The sequence below is a fragment of the Thunnus albacares genome, chromosome 22, assembly GCF_914725855.1.
Source record: "Thunnus albacares chromosome 22, fThuAlb1.1, whole genome shotgun sequence".
In the NCBI taxonomy this organism is placed as follows: Eukaryota; Metazoa; Chordata; class Actinopteri; order Scombriformes; family Scombridae; genus Thunnus; species Thunnus albacares.
The window spans coordinates 3697741-3712083 of NC_058127.1; the positions used below are offsets into that span (position 1 = coordinate 3697741).

General features: G+C 36.6%; 1 protein-coding gene and 1 long non-coding RNA gene across 2 annotated transcripts in view; one reads left to right on the plus strand and one right to left on the minus strand.

Moving 5' to 3' along the window:
- Positions 1-2303: 2303 nt before the first annotated feature.
- LOC122974450 (butyrophilin-like protein 2) overlaps positions 2304-14343 on the minus strand; it is a 66195-nt gene continuing 54155 nt past the window's right edge. Inside the window, exons 10-13 of the mRNA XM_044342483.1 lie at positions 5222-5515; positions 5006-5128; positions 3999-4694; positions 2304-3452 (exon numbers count right to left, since the gene is read on the minus strand). Of these exons, the coding sequence (XP_044198418.1) occupies positions 4579-4694; positions 5006-5128; positions 5222-5515 (533 nt within the window). The 3' untranslated portion in view covers positions 2304-3452; positions 3999-4578. The remainder of the gene's footprint in view (positions 3453-3998; positions 4695-5005; positions 5129-5221; positions 5516-14343) is intronic.
- LOC122974326 lies at positions 13657-14046 on the plus strand. Its single transcript, XR_006400333.1, has 3 exons — positions 13657-13682; positions 13800-13894; positions 13996-14046. It is a non-coding gene; the product is annotated as an uncharacterized LOC122974326 (long non-coding RNA).

Below are 14343 nucleotides of genomic sequence, written 5' to 3' on the forward strand. Positions count from 1 at the left end.
GTAAGGTTCCATCTGCAAAGCACCAATCAGTGCTTGGAATGCAGACAAAAGGACCAATCAGGTTCTGCCTCTTTACCGTGTGACCTCATTACTCTGTGACTGTGATTGGAACATTGGTCGGACAGACTCGAATTATCTACATGACACACCCACTTGGGAAACACCAACTGAGTTAAAGTCAGTTTTCTATCTTGTTTGAACTCAGTGAGAAGCAGAATTTTAACTTTATATACCATGCTAGTCAGCTAGCTTAATTTAGTTTAATTACATAGTTAGCACAGTTGTTAGCAATAATTAACTGTTATTATTGTAAATAAATAAAAAACAAAGGCTTATAAATTTGAAATGATATGCTTACAACTACTCGCTGTGTGACGTGTCATTTCATTAGACTGTAAAGTTAAAGTCTGTGAATCATTGTTAGGCTCCTGACCTTAATTACTCTGGTTTATCAGCTGCTTCATTCAATTTAGTTTTACACAACAGCAACAAATTGCCAATAAATGAAAGTAACATCTTAAGGACTGTGTTCACCCTTGTGATGGTGGTTCTGCTGCTGCTGCTGCTGGTGGGACTACTTCACTGTGGGAAACTCAGAGTTACACATAATAACTGATAGTCACATATGAGAGAAACTCACTGATACATGATCAATATAGAGCATGCTGGCAGCTAGTTTGGTCATTATGATAATGAACAAAAACATCCCATCATGCTTTGGGTCTGGGAAAGTCTGGTAGATCCAAAGATACATTTTAAAAACAATCAAAAAGATTTTTATTTTTTTTACTTTCTTCAGCTTTTTAATTCACCTTTATGTTTGATCAAGTCAAATGTTTGCTGTCAAACGTCTCTGCATTACGTGTTCATGCTTGCAGTGGCTGCTGGTGGACTTTCTCACAAGCTAAAAAGGTTAAAAACCACACAGGTACCGACTGATGTATCAACTATTTTTAAAACATGTTTTCTCAGCGCATGTTGTTCTGTGTTTTATTTTAGACGCTTTATATGCTGCTGATGACATGAGACAATGTATTGATGTAAAAGAGAGTTTGTTTGATAGCTTGAAGAGTAAATTGTGTCTATAAGAATTTATATTAAAGGGGGATATAACATGCTTTTCATGATTTTCTGTTATGTTTACTGTTATAATGTTGGATATTAAACACAGTCAAAGTTACAAAACTTGAGGTGAACGATGGCGGTCGTTCCATGGGTTGTTCACGTTGTCTACTGTCATATTTCAGATTAGGTTTCTTCTCAGACATGTATGAATGTATTTGCGAAAAGAGACAGGGGCTAAAACGGCCTGTTTCGGACAGAGGCTGAACTGAGGGGCTGCATAAAGGGCCAGTATAATATAAATAAGGAGTTTTTAACTGTAAATCATGCAAAGATATTCCAGTAGAGCCCCAGAATATAAATATGGACATGTATGATGTCTTTAAGAAATATAGATTGTCTGTCCCAAAATAGCAGAACAAACTCAAAACAGACTTTATACTTAACATAATAATAATAATTAAGGGTGAACATACAGTGTGGCTGCTACTGTACCATGATAGCATTATCACTATGAGCATGGCATTTTTTAGAATAGCAAAGTCATGACACAGCCTACTCTGCTTCTGATTGGCTTACCCTTATAGTCTGACCCTAACTCTAACCAGTCTCACTCCTCATGCCTAAAACCAACCAACCCAACTGACAAAGGCAACAAGTACCAGCCAATCAGAGGCAGAGTAGGGTGCCACTTGCAAACGCTCTCCTATATCATATCTTTAAAAATAACTTAAAACTATTGCAAATATCAGGCTTTGCTGATGAAAGACACATTCTGATGTTCACAAGTCACAGCTGCAGCCACAGACTGTTTTACTTCTTTGTAACATTTTTTAGTTTTAAGCAATTTTGGAGAATACACTTAATGATCTTATTTGTTTATTTGAAAACAAAATGAGTAAATAAAAAAAAAAATGTTTCAAGATGTTAACAAAAGTTTGTCAGCAAAACTAATTTTTCAAAATATCAAAGAATGTACAAATATCAAAATGAACACAAAGGTGGTATCACAACACAATTTAAAAAAAAACAAAAACATTTTTGGTACTTCATATTACTCAAAGCAAATACTGTCAAAAACGTACATCAGTATCTGGACTCTTGAATAAATGGAGTTTCACAAGGTGTAAATTGAACATCTGTTTATCTAGCTTTTTATCTCTTTCTATTATTAGAAAAATGAAAGAAGAAGATAGATTTCTAAATCAACAGTTTATAATGAATTGCAAACAACACAAAAAAAGGAACAACAAACAATATCTTTATTATCAAGCCTGAGGATTTACAGTCAACTGAATATGAAAAATGAGTTGTAGAGACAAGACATGACCACTGTACATTTGTGTTATATCATGTTTTTTTTTAATGAAACAGAGCAATTAATTATCATGATGTAAGTAGTTATTTTAAAAAAAGATGGCACCACCATTTGTTGTCATGGCCCTGAGCTCCTGGCTGTAGCAGGCTTGAGGCTCAGAAACTAGGTTTACATCCTAATGTAGCGAAAATGTGATCATTATAAAAGAAAATTGGAATTAAAGCACGTTTCCATCCATCGCTGTTTTGCAAATATACGTTGGTTCATCAAGATAAACAGCTGGCGGTGCTAATTTTCCATGTAATTTGATGTAAAAAAAGAGTCAGTCAAACCTCAAACAGTGAAAAACATGATGGAAATATAACATTTCTGTCTTTGAGAAGCATTACAGCCTCCTCATCGTTCTGATATGTTTGTCTGTTGCTGTTTTTGTCTCCACAGTGAAGCGAAAGTGTGAGCGAACATTTAAATCACATTATTCATGGACATCTTGATTTATTTACTAAATCTGTTTCCATTGCACTTTGTCATGTTTTCGCCAAGTTTTCCATGTAGCCAAGCATAAAAACCTTTTTGCTATATTTCAGGATATTTTTGAACTTTCTCCATTCCCCTCAGGTTTTTTTTATGTGTATTTAATTGAGAATGAACAAAATGAACAATTTAGATTGATGTTGATGTTGTTCAATAACTGAGATTTAGGTGTGACATTTTGCCTTATCAGTGAAGAGGTTTCTCAATAAAATATATACACAGTAGCAATAAAATAATTACAGTGCTTTACAAATAAAATACAAAGCCAGATCTGCACTTTTCATCCTATTTCAATCAGAACATGTTTTGAATTGTTGAATACAGCACAAGAACAAAAATATGATAATGGATTTGATATCTGAAAAACAAGTGTGGTTCAGTTTATGGTTTCTAGATCAACAAGTTGTGTGATCATGTGTTAACAAACTGCAGGAGCAATTACTGCAGTATTTGGTCACTGCAGGATGATCTGAGTCATGCTGTCCCTAAATCATGTCTGTTGCCTGTGGTTTAGGTTGTGACTTCTCATGGCCATTTCCTGTTGGTGAAAGAGAAAGCAAAATTGTGAAATTAATTTAGTTACTGTTTCCAAAAACAAAGATACACACACACACAGACTCCTGCTGCGCTGTGGCCACTGTCCAGTGAGAGCCAATCCACACCACCTAACTCACACTAATATGTGTCAATCAACCACCCAAACCTGACCCGACCTGCAAACTGCCAACCGTGTTTAGTAAACACCAGTAGGTTCAGTGAGCTGTGGTCAGGAAGCAACACGCTGCTGTTTTGTTGTGAAATGTGAAATATTACAACCTTTGGACTACCAACATGAAAAACAAAAGGGGTAAATTATGTTCTGCTATCGCTCTGGAGCTTGTTTTCTGCTCCTTGTTGAGGAAATAATCAGTCCACAGGCTGATACAGACAATCCAGAAAGTCAGTGAAGGTCTCATTTTAACATAATTTAAACCTTTAATACTACAAACTGAAATATGTGACAGATTGAAAACTCAGGTTTCAGTCTGGACTTGTCTACACTATAGATGACATTAAGAATGTGACTTTAAATTATAAGATGAACCTTCTTGTTCTTGATCTCCAGCTCCTCCTGCTGCTCAGATCAGAGATGAACAGACAAGATGCAGGATGTGATTTTATTTGGGCATGTGAGTAAAGACATACATCACGACACATGAAAGACAGAATATATCTCAGGGTTTGAATTTACACACAACAGAAAAACGTGTAAGACTTTGTTCACCAGTTTATGCAGTTGTCAGAAAATACAAACAAATCTTCAACCAAATTATTTTCAAAGTGAACTTTGAGTTCTGTAGTGTTTCATCCTGCCAGCAGTAAATCTAACACGTCACTTCCTCTCCTGGTTTTGTCTTCAGTCCTTTCATGACTTTTATACATTATTCATTAAATCAAACACTTCCAGTGATCATAAAGATAAAAAGCTGAACTCAATCACAATTAACTGCCTGATTGATTTAAGTGAAGTCATTTGTGCTCCATGTTTCCTCTTTTGAAACCACATCTTGTTTCTTTATGTAAATATTTATTATCTTCTTGCTCAAACCAGACTTTTATTTCTTCATCTTATCTAAGTTGCTCTTGTTTCTTTTTTCCTCAACTGGAAATGACTCTGTTGTGAATTAACTTACATGTTTTTCTCCTTTTAGAGCGAGAGGCTGCATTTCAACATCATCACTTTTAGAAAGATTCTCATTTTCTCCTCTTTCAGTTTTGTACATCTGGTTTCTCTTGGTCTCTGCGTAAAAATAAAAGCAGTAGAATTAAAGAATAAAATACTTTTACTCATATTTTAGGAGGTTAAGTGATGTCAGTCTAACAGGACATAAAATAAACATAAAAACATGAAACCTGACAATATGACAGATTGGAAGTAAAAATAAACACAATGAAGAACATTTTTCAGTAATCCATAACCTATAAAATACTGACATTTTAATCTTTTTAATTTAATTTACACATTTAAAATTTAGATATGAGTATTCCCATTAAAGCCTGTGAGAATAACTTTTAACATTTACAAAGCACAGCAATTGATTTGGGACTTACTGTTTTGTTTCAATTTCTGCACAAAAAAGACAAGTACGCCACTAAGAACGATGCAAACAGCTAAACTAACAGCCAATCTGATTATGGCAGGAGAAGAACTGGACTGGAGCTTAAAGAAATCATCTGAAATTATAAACATACAGAATAACAGTTATACACCTCAGCTATTTGAAATTAAAACAGTAATCACATTATTAAAAAATATTTAATTTCTACCTGAAACAATAATGTGTGTCTCTCTGGTCTGGTTGATGTTGTTCTGCTGGACTCTACAGGTGAAGTTGTTGTTGTGTCTCTTCTCTACAGTCACTCTGCTGCTGACAGTATAGAGGTCATCAGGACCTCTGACTGTCTCTGTAGGTCCAGCAGAGAGGAGGTTTCCCTCACCGTCCAGCCAAAACACCTCAGGCTCTGGATACCAGCCTTTAGACTCACACTGTAACACCACTCCTCCTCTGTCCCTGTCAAGTCCTGTTAAACTGATGACAGGTGAGGAGACAGAACCTGATGCTGAGGAAAAAAAGTCATTTTTAAAACAGTGGTGAGCAACACACTAACAAAATTAATGATTAAGAAAGATCCACAAATGTAATTGTACAATTGTAAAGCTAATTTAATATGGTAAAGCATGTGTGTTCTGTATCTGATGATCAGTCAGTCTCTTAAATCCTTAACTGTGGATCCTTTTAAACCATTAAACACAGTTGGTTCATGAAGTGCTGATGGGTTGTCACATATCTTATTGTAAAATTGGAAATTCAAAAAAATTAAAAGCTGTGAGCCCTGAACGTATTTGATGTCAGTGTGATTTTCTGGGAGTTTAGAAATACAGTAACTGTTGAGATTTTGCAGCCACAATGACACAGCAGTACTCAATCCTTTAACACTGTGGTGGTACAGATTAACTATAGCCATTGTTTGGAGTTTTGTCTGCCATCTTTGCTTATTAATTGGCCATCCTCTAAACCTTTCCCCCAAGCAGTGATAGACTCTTTTGGCAGACATTTTGACTCTTCCAAGCAGGAAAAGCACAGGTGGAATTATTAGCATTCATGATAGCTGCATTACATTTAGGTGAGTATTGTGCACGCTCACTCACTGACATGGCCTACTCTGACAATTAATGGAGTCATTGTTAATGTTAATCATTTATATCTGGGCTTTTCCTGCTTTGAAAGGTCAAAAAGGGTCTATATTCAATCATAGCTCAGTAACTATAACTGGGCACAGAAGGCCTGTTAAGCTTTGTGTTCCATAAAAAGCGTTAAACCTCACTGAACTATAATGGAAATCCATTTTAAAACCTTTAAACTTTAGATATATGATATTAATTTTACTATACTGATATTAATATGCATGAACTTGCTCCACTGCGCCCCCTGCTGGTCGCTCAGCTACACGTTCAAATTCATGTACAGCAGATAAATCAAACCACGTGAATCCAAAACGTTTGATTTGACCTTAAATATTACACGCGATTGTGCACGAGAGTTTAGTTTCACTTTCATCTATAACTGAGAAAAAAGAAAAAAGAAAATATATGAAATGTATCGATTGAGAGCAGACACTTTGATTTTTAAACGTCAAAATGTACAATGGCTGAAATATATTTGCTGTATAATTTCTTACACAATGTATATTTTGAAACATTGCTACGCATTAAAAAAAAGAAATCTAGATATGCGACAGTAGAAACGTGAAACATCTGTGGCTGAGAGAAGACCACCAAACGTGATTTTTTGTGTGTATTTCTTTCTTCTTTTACATAAAAAAACCAAACAAACACTATAAATCCATATAAAGTCTAAGTCGAACACATGATACACGCTGTTTACGAGCATTTCTTCCTCATACCTGTCGTGTGTCTCTCTTCTTCTGCAGGAGCTGCGCGGTCAATTTCCGAGGAACGGGGGAGATGCAGCTTCCGGTCAGCTGCAATAAACGCTGAGCCCACTGTTTACTGGACATCTGTGGTTTTCACCGTGGGATGTAGAACTACTGCTGCATACTGTGAGAAAATATAATAATAACAATAATAATTGTATTTGTATCGCACGTTTCATACAAGGATTGCAGCTCATAAGTGCTTTAAATGACGAAGTCAGGACAGCAGGACAAAAATCACATCAAATGTCAATGAAAATAGATAAGAGGAAAGACAAACAAACTCCATAGAGGGCCAATAACACCTGAAAAAAAATCATTTAAAGGTCATTTAAAACAGAGGCTGGTTTACAGGAAGAGAGGCAGCTGATAAAATATCAGGTTGTAGAAATATTGCTTAGTTGTTTTTTTGAGTGGCCTCCCTGATATGTGTTGGTAGAAAATGCCATAAATCTGTGGCATAGTCTAAAAAAGGGAATTATGAACACATATAATGTAATATAATGTAGGAAATGTTGGCATTTGAATAAAAATAAACTGCTTACAATAAAAAGGGATTGTATTTATATGTTAAAAGCAAAAACAAACAAAAAATGATTTCAGGCAGTTTTGTGTCATTAAGGAGTTATTGTTTCTTTTTTTTTTTACATATATGAGCTTCTTCTTTTCTATTTTTTCTTAAATGTCTTTTCATTTCTGTGGGAAAATGAAAACCTCAACACATGTAGTTTGCTGATTTTACAGCAGGGGGCAGAGGTGGACTTCTTATAAATGCTCAGCACATCTACAGTATGAGATATCAGGAACATAGAGGTAGATACATTTTCTTTTGCTAGTTATTTGTTTGTTTAGCATATTGCAGGTGTAGGACCAGCATGCACCTGTGGAGGGTGTCTATGTTTTTGTGTGAGCTACAGAGGCAGCAGGAAGTGTTTTTATGTTAAAACATGTCTGGAGAATGACTTAACACTAAATCCAGTTAAAACATTACATGTACAGTCACTTTATTACATTATAAGTGTGTCATGGAGAGTAGCAGGAAATGAACCCAAATGCAGATCAGAACAAAACAGAATACAGAACAAGACTGAACAAACAGAAAAGAATGAAGGATCCAACAAAGACGGAACTGAAAACCAGGAAATAAAAACAGGCAGAACTTGTGAGGGAGTGTGGAACAGGTGACTAGACAGAAGGGCAGGCTGGGAGTTGATTGGCTGGGGAAGACTCTGGGAGCAGGGCAGGTCAGAGAAGGGCAAAGCCAACAAAGACAAAGACAACATAAACACCCACACTACACACACACAAAGAGACAGACTGGGAGGCAGAGAAAAAACACCAGGAAGACATAGAGAACAAACTGACTAATTAAAGCTGCAAGCAGCGTTGAACGGGCCCTCGCGCCTCCATACATGTCGGGCTGCGGTGCAATCAAAGGGCTTCTGTCACGGGCATGTAGATGTCTTCAGACCCGGGCTGTTTTCAGACAGTGCAAGAAGGAGATAAACATCACTTCCTTTGTCCACTATTTTGCCTGCTGCTGGGGCTGCTTCCCTGAAATATCATAGGGGGCGACATTCAGCCAGTTTACACGTTGTAGACGTTTTCAGGCCGGGAGAAGTTTGGTGCAGACTGGAGCATTTACAATAAAGTTATAGCAACTTCCTCTGTCATGGCGAAACATCAAATCTCAACGGTGTGAGGATGAGAATTTTCTGCTGGGTGAGACATGTCTGTCTTGCTCAAACCTGTGTCATCAAAATTATGCAAGTTTTGGGCCCATTCACTTGAATTTCAATTAGTAAATTGAAAACTCTTGATGAGTTTGTGTGTAAAACAAATTAATTTCCTAATTTTCATCAAGTCTATTTTTAGAAAAGTAAAGACTTTTGACCCACATGATCTGGTCAAAGTTTGATTGACATGTGTACTGTCAGGTGTGTAGAGACAATAAGTAACTGCAGCTGGACACAGAAAAATACTCATATATTTAAATGGAGAGTGTGAGTGAACTGCTATGTGCTCGGGCCCTAATAAAGAAAAAACTGCAGTACAGAGCTACAAATTTTAGTTTTGATGGTATTTTTCTACAGCACTTTATCAGTAAACCGTCACCCTCACTCCATTTTTTCCCTTCCCCTCATAGGTCATCCCCACTACTGAATTAGACCTATAATTATTGTAAAATAAATGATAATAACACCAAACTTCATACAAAGTTTGCATATAATGTATTGTATGTATACAGGCCTTTCTGCTGTATCCTACAAAAATGAGCTGTATTCAACCCCCACACCCATCCCCCCCTCCTATTGTCTCTCTCTCTCCCTCTCAGTTGGAGAGGAGAATGTCACTCTTCTTGTGAAATCTCCTCATAAATCCCATGACTTTGGCCAAATCTTACATTACAAATCACATTTTTTAGTAGGAAGTTTCGTGGGGAATCCATTGATACAGGTTTGAAAGTGATCAGACTTATAGTTTAGATGTCAGAAGCCTTAGTCCATGCCTCCCCCATTCATTTACATTGTAAGGGGTACATGTGATGTGATGTGGCACAGCAACTTTCAGGGTTTATAAAATCCAAACCGCTCAAGTTTGGCCTCTGTTTGTTCGGAGGCCAAAATTGAGGCAAAGTCTTATATTGACAGGCTAATTGTGGACTTCCTGTTGGATTTAGGTTGGGGGTGTCAGTATATGATTTGTAGGTCTTGATGAGACAAATAATTGAGTTTTGGTTTGATCTCTCTACGACATTCATACGGGCCGTGGCGGCCATATTAGTGACCTAGGTGGTGCTAGAGAGCACATTTTGGCACTTTGGGGGTCAAATTTTTTACCAGACCTGATGTGCGTGGCAAATTTGGTGAGTTTTTGAGCATGTTTAGGGGATCAAATTTAAGGTTTAAGTGGCAGAAAAAAGAAACAAACACATGAAATACAAGTGGGCCTTCGCCCTTTGGGCTTGGGCCCAATAAAGGCAACTAAAGTAAAATCATGTCAGATAGTCTTTCAAAAGTCCAACTCAGAATAAGCCCACACAGTCCAGTCCAAACAAACAAGGGGAAAAGTTTGAGGGTCTCTGGAGGACTGGTGGAGAATGGCAGCTAAACATAGACCCTAGAATCATGTCAAGTGTAGTGTTCATTACAACAGAAGTTCTTTTTTCTTTTTCCAGAGAAAGTCCAGTAATTCAGTCCTCTAAAGGCGCCAAAATCTGTGAAAAATCTATGATGTACCCTGGGACAACATCCCATTTAAAACATAATGCATAAATAATTAGCCATACATATACAGTGTCATCTCTGTGGTCAGTTCATATGTAGCTTACTTGCTGTATTGAGAAAATATTGGCTTTTAATGTCACAGGAGTTCAATCAAAAGTTTCAGTTTTTGGTTTTTGTAGCTCTGACTGACTCCCAGTGGTGGAAGAAGTATTCAGATCCTTGTTAATGTTACAAAAGTATTATCAGCAATCTGTATGTAAAGTATTAAAAGTAAAAGTTCTCATTATGCAGACTGGCTTCTTTTAGAGTGTTATATATCATACGTAGTATATTATATTGTTTGTTTTTATCATTAACACATACATGTAATAGCATTTTAATGGTGTAGTTCATCACTGTGGAGCCGATTTTAGACACATTGGGTAGATTAATGATAATAGTACTGCATCATATTATATGTTTTTTATCATAATAATAAAGAAACTTTTAATATAGCACCTTTCACACACTAACGCAGTTCAAAGTGCATAACAATTTTATATAAAAAAGAAAAGAGCAGACAATTTAAACAACAGTTAGAATATTAAAATATGTTATTTGGTGTAGAATCTTAATCTGAAAAATACTTCCCTCTGAAATATAGTGGAGCATCAGATGGAAATACTCAAGTAAAATAGATGTGCCTCAAAATTGTACTTAAGTACAGTACAGGAATAAATGGACTTAGTTACTTTCCACCACTGGTGATTCCTGTGTTTCCGCTGTTCAACTGCTGGAATGCACTTTTATTAATAAAAGGCCACTCTAAAATGTGCAGTTTTATCACACAACACAATGCCACAGATGTTGCAAGTTTTGAAGGAGCATGCACTTGGCATGCTGACTGCAGGAATGTCCACCAGAGCTGTTGAGATCGTCTGAGACCAGCCACCTGGACAGCTGATGCAACAGTTGGTTTGTATGACCAGAGAATTTCTACACAAACTGTCAGAAACCATCTCAGGAAAGCTCATCTGCATGCTGGTCATCCTCACCAGTTTGTCGTCATAACCGACTTGAGTGGGCAAATGCTCACCTTTGATGGCACTTCTGGCACTTTGGAGAATTGTTCTTTTCATGGATGAATCCTGGTTTTCACTGTACAGGGCAGATGGCAGACAGTGTGTATGGTGTTGTGTGGCGAGCGGTTTACTGATGTCAGCGTTGTGAACAGAGTGCCCCATGGAGGCGGTAGGGTTATTAGACATAAGCTACAGACAACAAAGACAGAAGCATATTATTGATGGCAATTTGAATGAACAGAGATACTGTGACAAGATCCTGAGGCTCATTGTCATGCCATTCACCCACAGCTATCGCCTCATGTTGCAGCATGATAATGCACGGCGCCGTGTTGCAAGGATCTGTACACAATTCCTGGAGGCTAAAAACATGCCAGTTCTTGCATGGCCTGCATATTCGCCAGACATGTCATCCATGTTTGGGATGCTCTGGATCAGCGTATACAACAGTGTGTTCTGCCAATATCCAGCAACTTTGCACAGCCATTGAAGAAGAGTGGACCAACATTCCAAAGGCCACAATCAACAAGTCTGATCAACTCTGTGCGCAGGAGACGTGTCGCATTGCACGAGGCAAATGGAGGTCACACCAGATACTGACATGTTTTCTGCCCTCCCACCCAAAAAAATGCCTATCTGTATCCCTAGTCATGTGAAATACATAGCTCAGTGCCTAATGGGTGTATTTTTTCCAAGATAAAACTGCACATTTTATTGTGACCAGTCCAATGCACACTTGTGCAATAATCATGCTGGTGCAGGTGTGTGCAGCTGTGTTAGTGCACAAGGTATTCCTGAAGAGGATGCTTAATAAAATCCATCCCGGATACATAAAGGTACAAATCATATTTACCATGGATGGTGTCTTTATATTTATCTAAGGCCTACTCCCTTGTTTGGAAATTCTTACTAAAACTGGCACAGATCCAAAACAATCAAATAAGAATTATACCATCATAATACATCATGTACTGGCAGGGTCATGTCCAAGGAACAATACTAAGTAAATACATTTCAATTGTAAAAAAAGGAACTTAATTCATATGTGATATTTATATAAATTGATATGTATAGTTTATATGTATATTAATTAAATTAATATTAATTGATTTATACAAATTTCCTGGACATTTTCTAAGTAATTTCCTGGTATGTAATGGGTAATTTTAGGGCAATTTACAGAAAGGTGGTACAATTTGTTACAAATTAAAAGAAAAGAAACTGAAAAAAGTCTTATGTTGGTAGTGCCCACGGTTATATTTGGATTCATTGTTGTTGATTTGCAAAAATTCTTAATAAATTAGACTGTTGACAATTCTTTAACAGACAGAAAATACTCAGTTTTCAGTGTCATTTGGTGCGTCAAACAAGATTTTAGCATATTAGATTATATCTTAGTAAACCCTTTTGAACAGTTACACAGAGGTTACTTTTAGGAAATTGTTGAAGAAATTTCCTGTAAATTAGAAGCACAGTAAAGTAAAGTGTGACCAAAATTGTTCATAGATGCTGATTCATTATAGTTTTATTAAGAAACAACTTAATGTACTGATATATTGTTTGACACACAAAACTACACACTGAAAAGTACGTTTTTACAGTCTGTCAAGAAATTGTTAAGAATAAAAATGTTTTGCAAATTAAAAACAACATATAGATCCGCATATAAACCAAACTTTTCTTTTTCTATTTTTCTTATAATTTGTATCAAATTGCAACAAAGTGTTACATACAAGTTACATACCTGCAAATTACCCAGGAAACCTGTATATATATAAAATTATGGGACCTGTGAAATAGAGTGTAACCATTAAACTTTCAATTTAACCAGTGGTGTATGGTGGTGTCCACGCAGGTACAGGTTCTGCACTCAAGGTACAAATTTGAGGTACTTATACCTGACTTGAAAAATTGTGAACATATCCTTTAAACTGTGAGTCAGATCTGCTCTTTGTTGGGGGTGGTTAAGGTGACAGCTGTGGCCCAGGAGAGACATGCTCTCCATTGTAGTAGAAATTTATGGAGAGGCCTTTAATTCAAAACTCTACCCAAACTGTACACCACCTATCCAGTTACCAGACACCACCTATCCAGTGGCAGCACAGGATGACTGGATAGGTGGTGTGCAGTTTCACATGGGCTATGTTGGTGTTGGTCAGGACAGGGGCAAATACTTTTTCACAGCACTGTAAATTTTTATAATTAAACATGGTCAAAGTTCATCAGAACTGTTTATAGCTTGCAGGTGACAGATTGTCTCCCATTGTCAAGAGTGATCAGTAAACATGAGTGATGCTATTTGAACATCATAAAATCTAGTAACCATTTAGATGTCTTTTATATATTAGACATCTGTTCAATAATACACCATCAAGTGGGATGGAGCAAGTTGATGTATTTAAACAAATTGTGTGACGCTCAGACAGATAATTCTCTGTATATAAGAGCTGGTCCTTCTCTTGTTCAGCATCTACATTCAGACGGAGGAAAATTATCCAAAAGCAGGTTTGCTTTGCTTCTCTCTCCTCACGCTCTTTTCTTCTATTTGGTTCTCTCTCATCATTCACTAAAATTTATCTGCTTTAAATATCACTAACATGTCTGTCTCTATGCTTATTGAAGGAAAGCATCATATAAGGTCTGCATCATCTCCACCATGAAGTTGCTGACCGTGTCTGTACTCGTTTGTTCCATGATGGCTCTGGCTGGAGCTGCTGGTGAGTATCTGACTGAATTTGTGTGTTTTTGTCTTTAGACCTCAATAAATAATAATGAAAATAATAATAATAACCTCTAACTGACATGTTTAACTGTCCAGCTCTTCAAGAAGCAGAGAAAGAGCACGAGGCAGTGGCAAAAATTCAAGAAGGTGAATACATTTATTTATTCAGATCAATATTAGCTTAATATTAACCATTACGGGTCAAATTTGACCCATGTTTACATTTGAGCAGTAAAAACACCATAAAAACCTTTCTTGAAGTCAGAAATCTTTACGACTTCTCCTAACATCACCCTGAATATACAATTTTTGTTTTATTTTTGTGCAGTTGATACACATTTTTGTACATATAGGATATTTTGGGTAAAATTTGATTTGTGTTTATTCAAAAATTCAAAAGTCATCATTCAAACCTGTTGTAGGGCAGCTACTGTCAGAATGTAA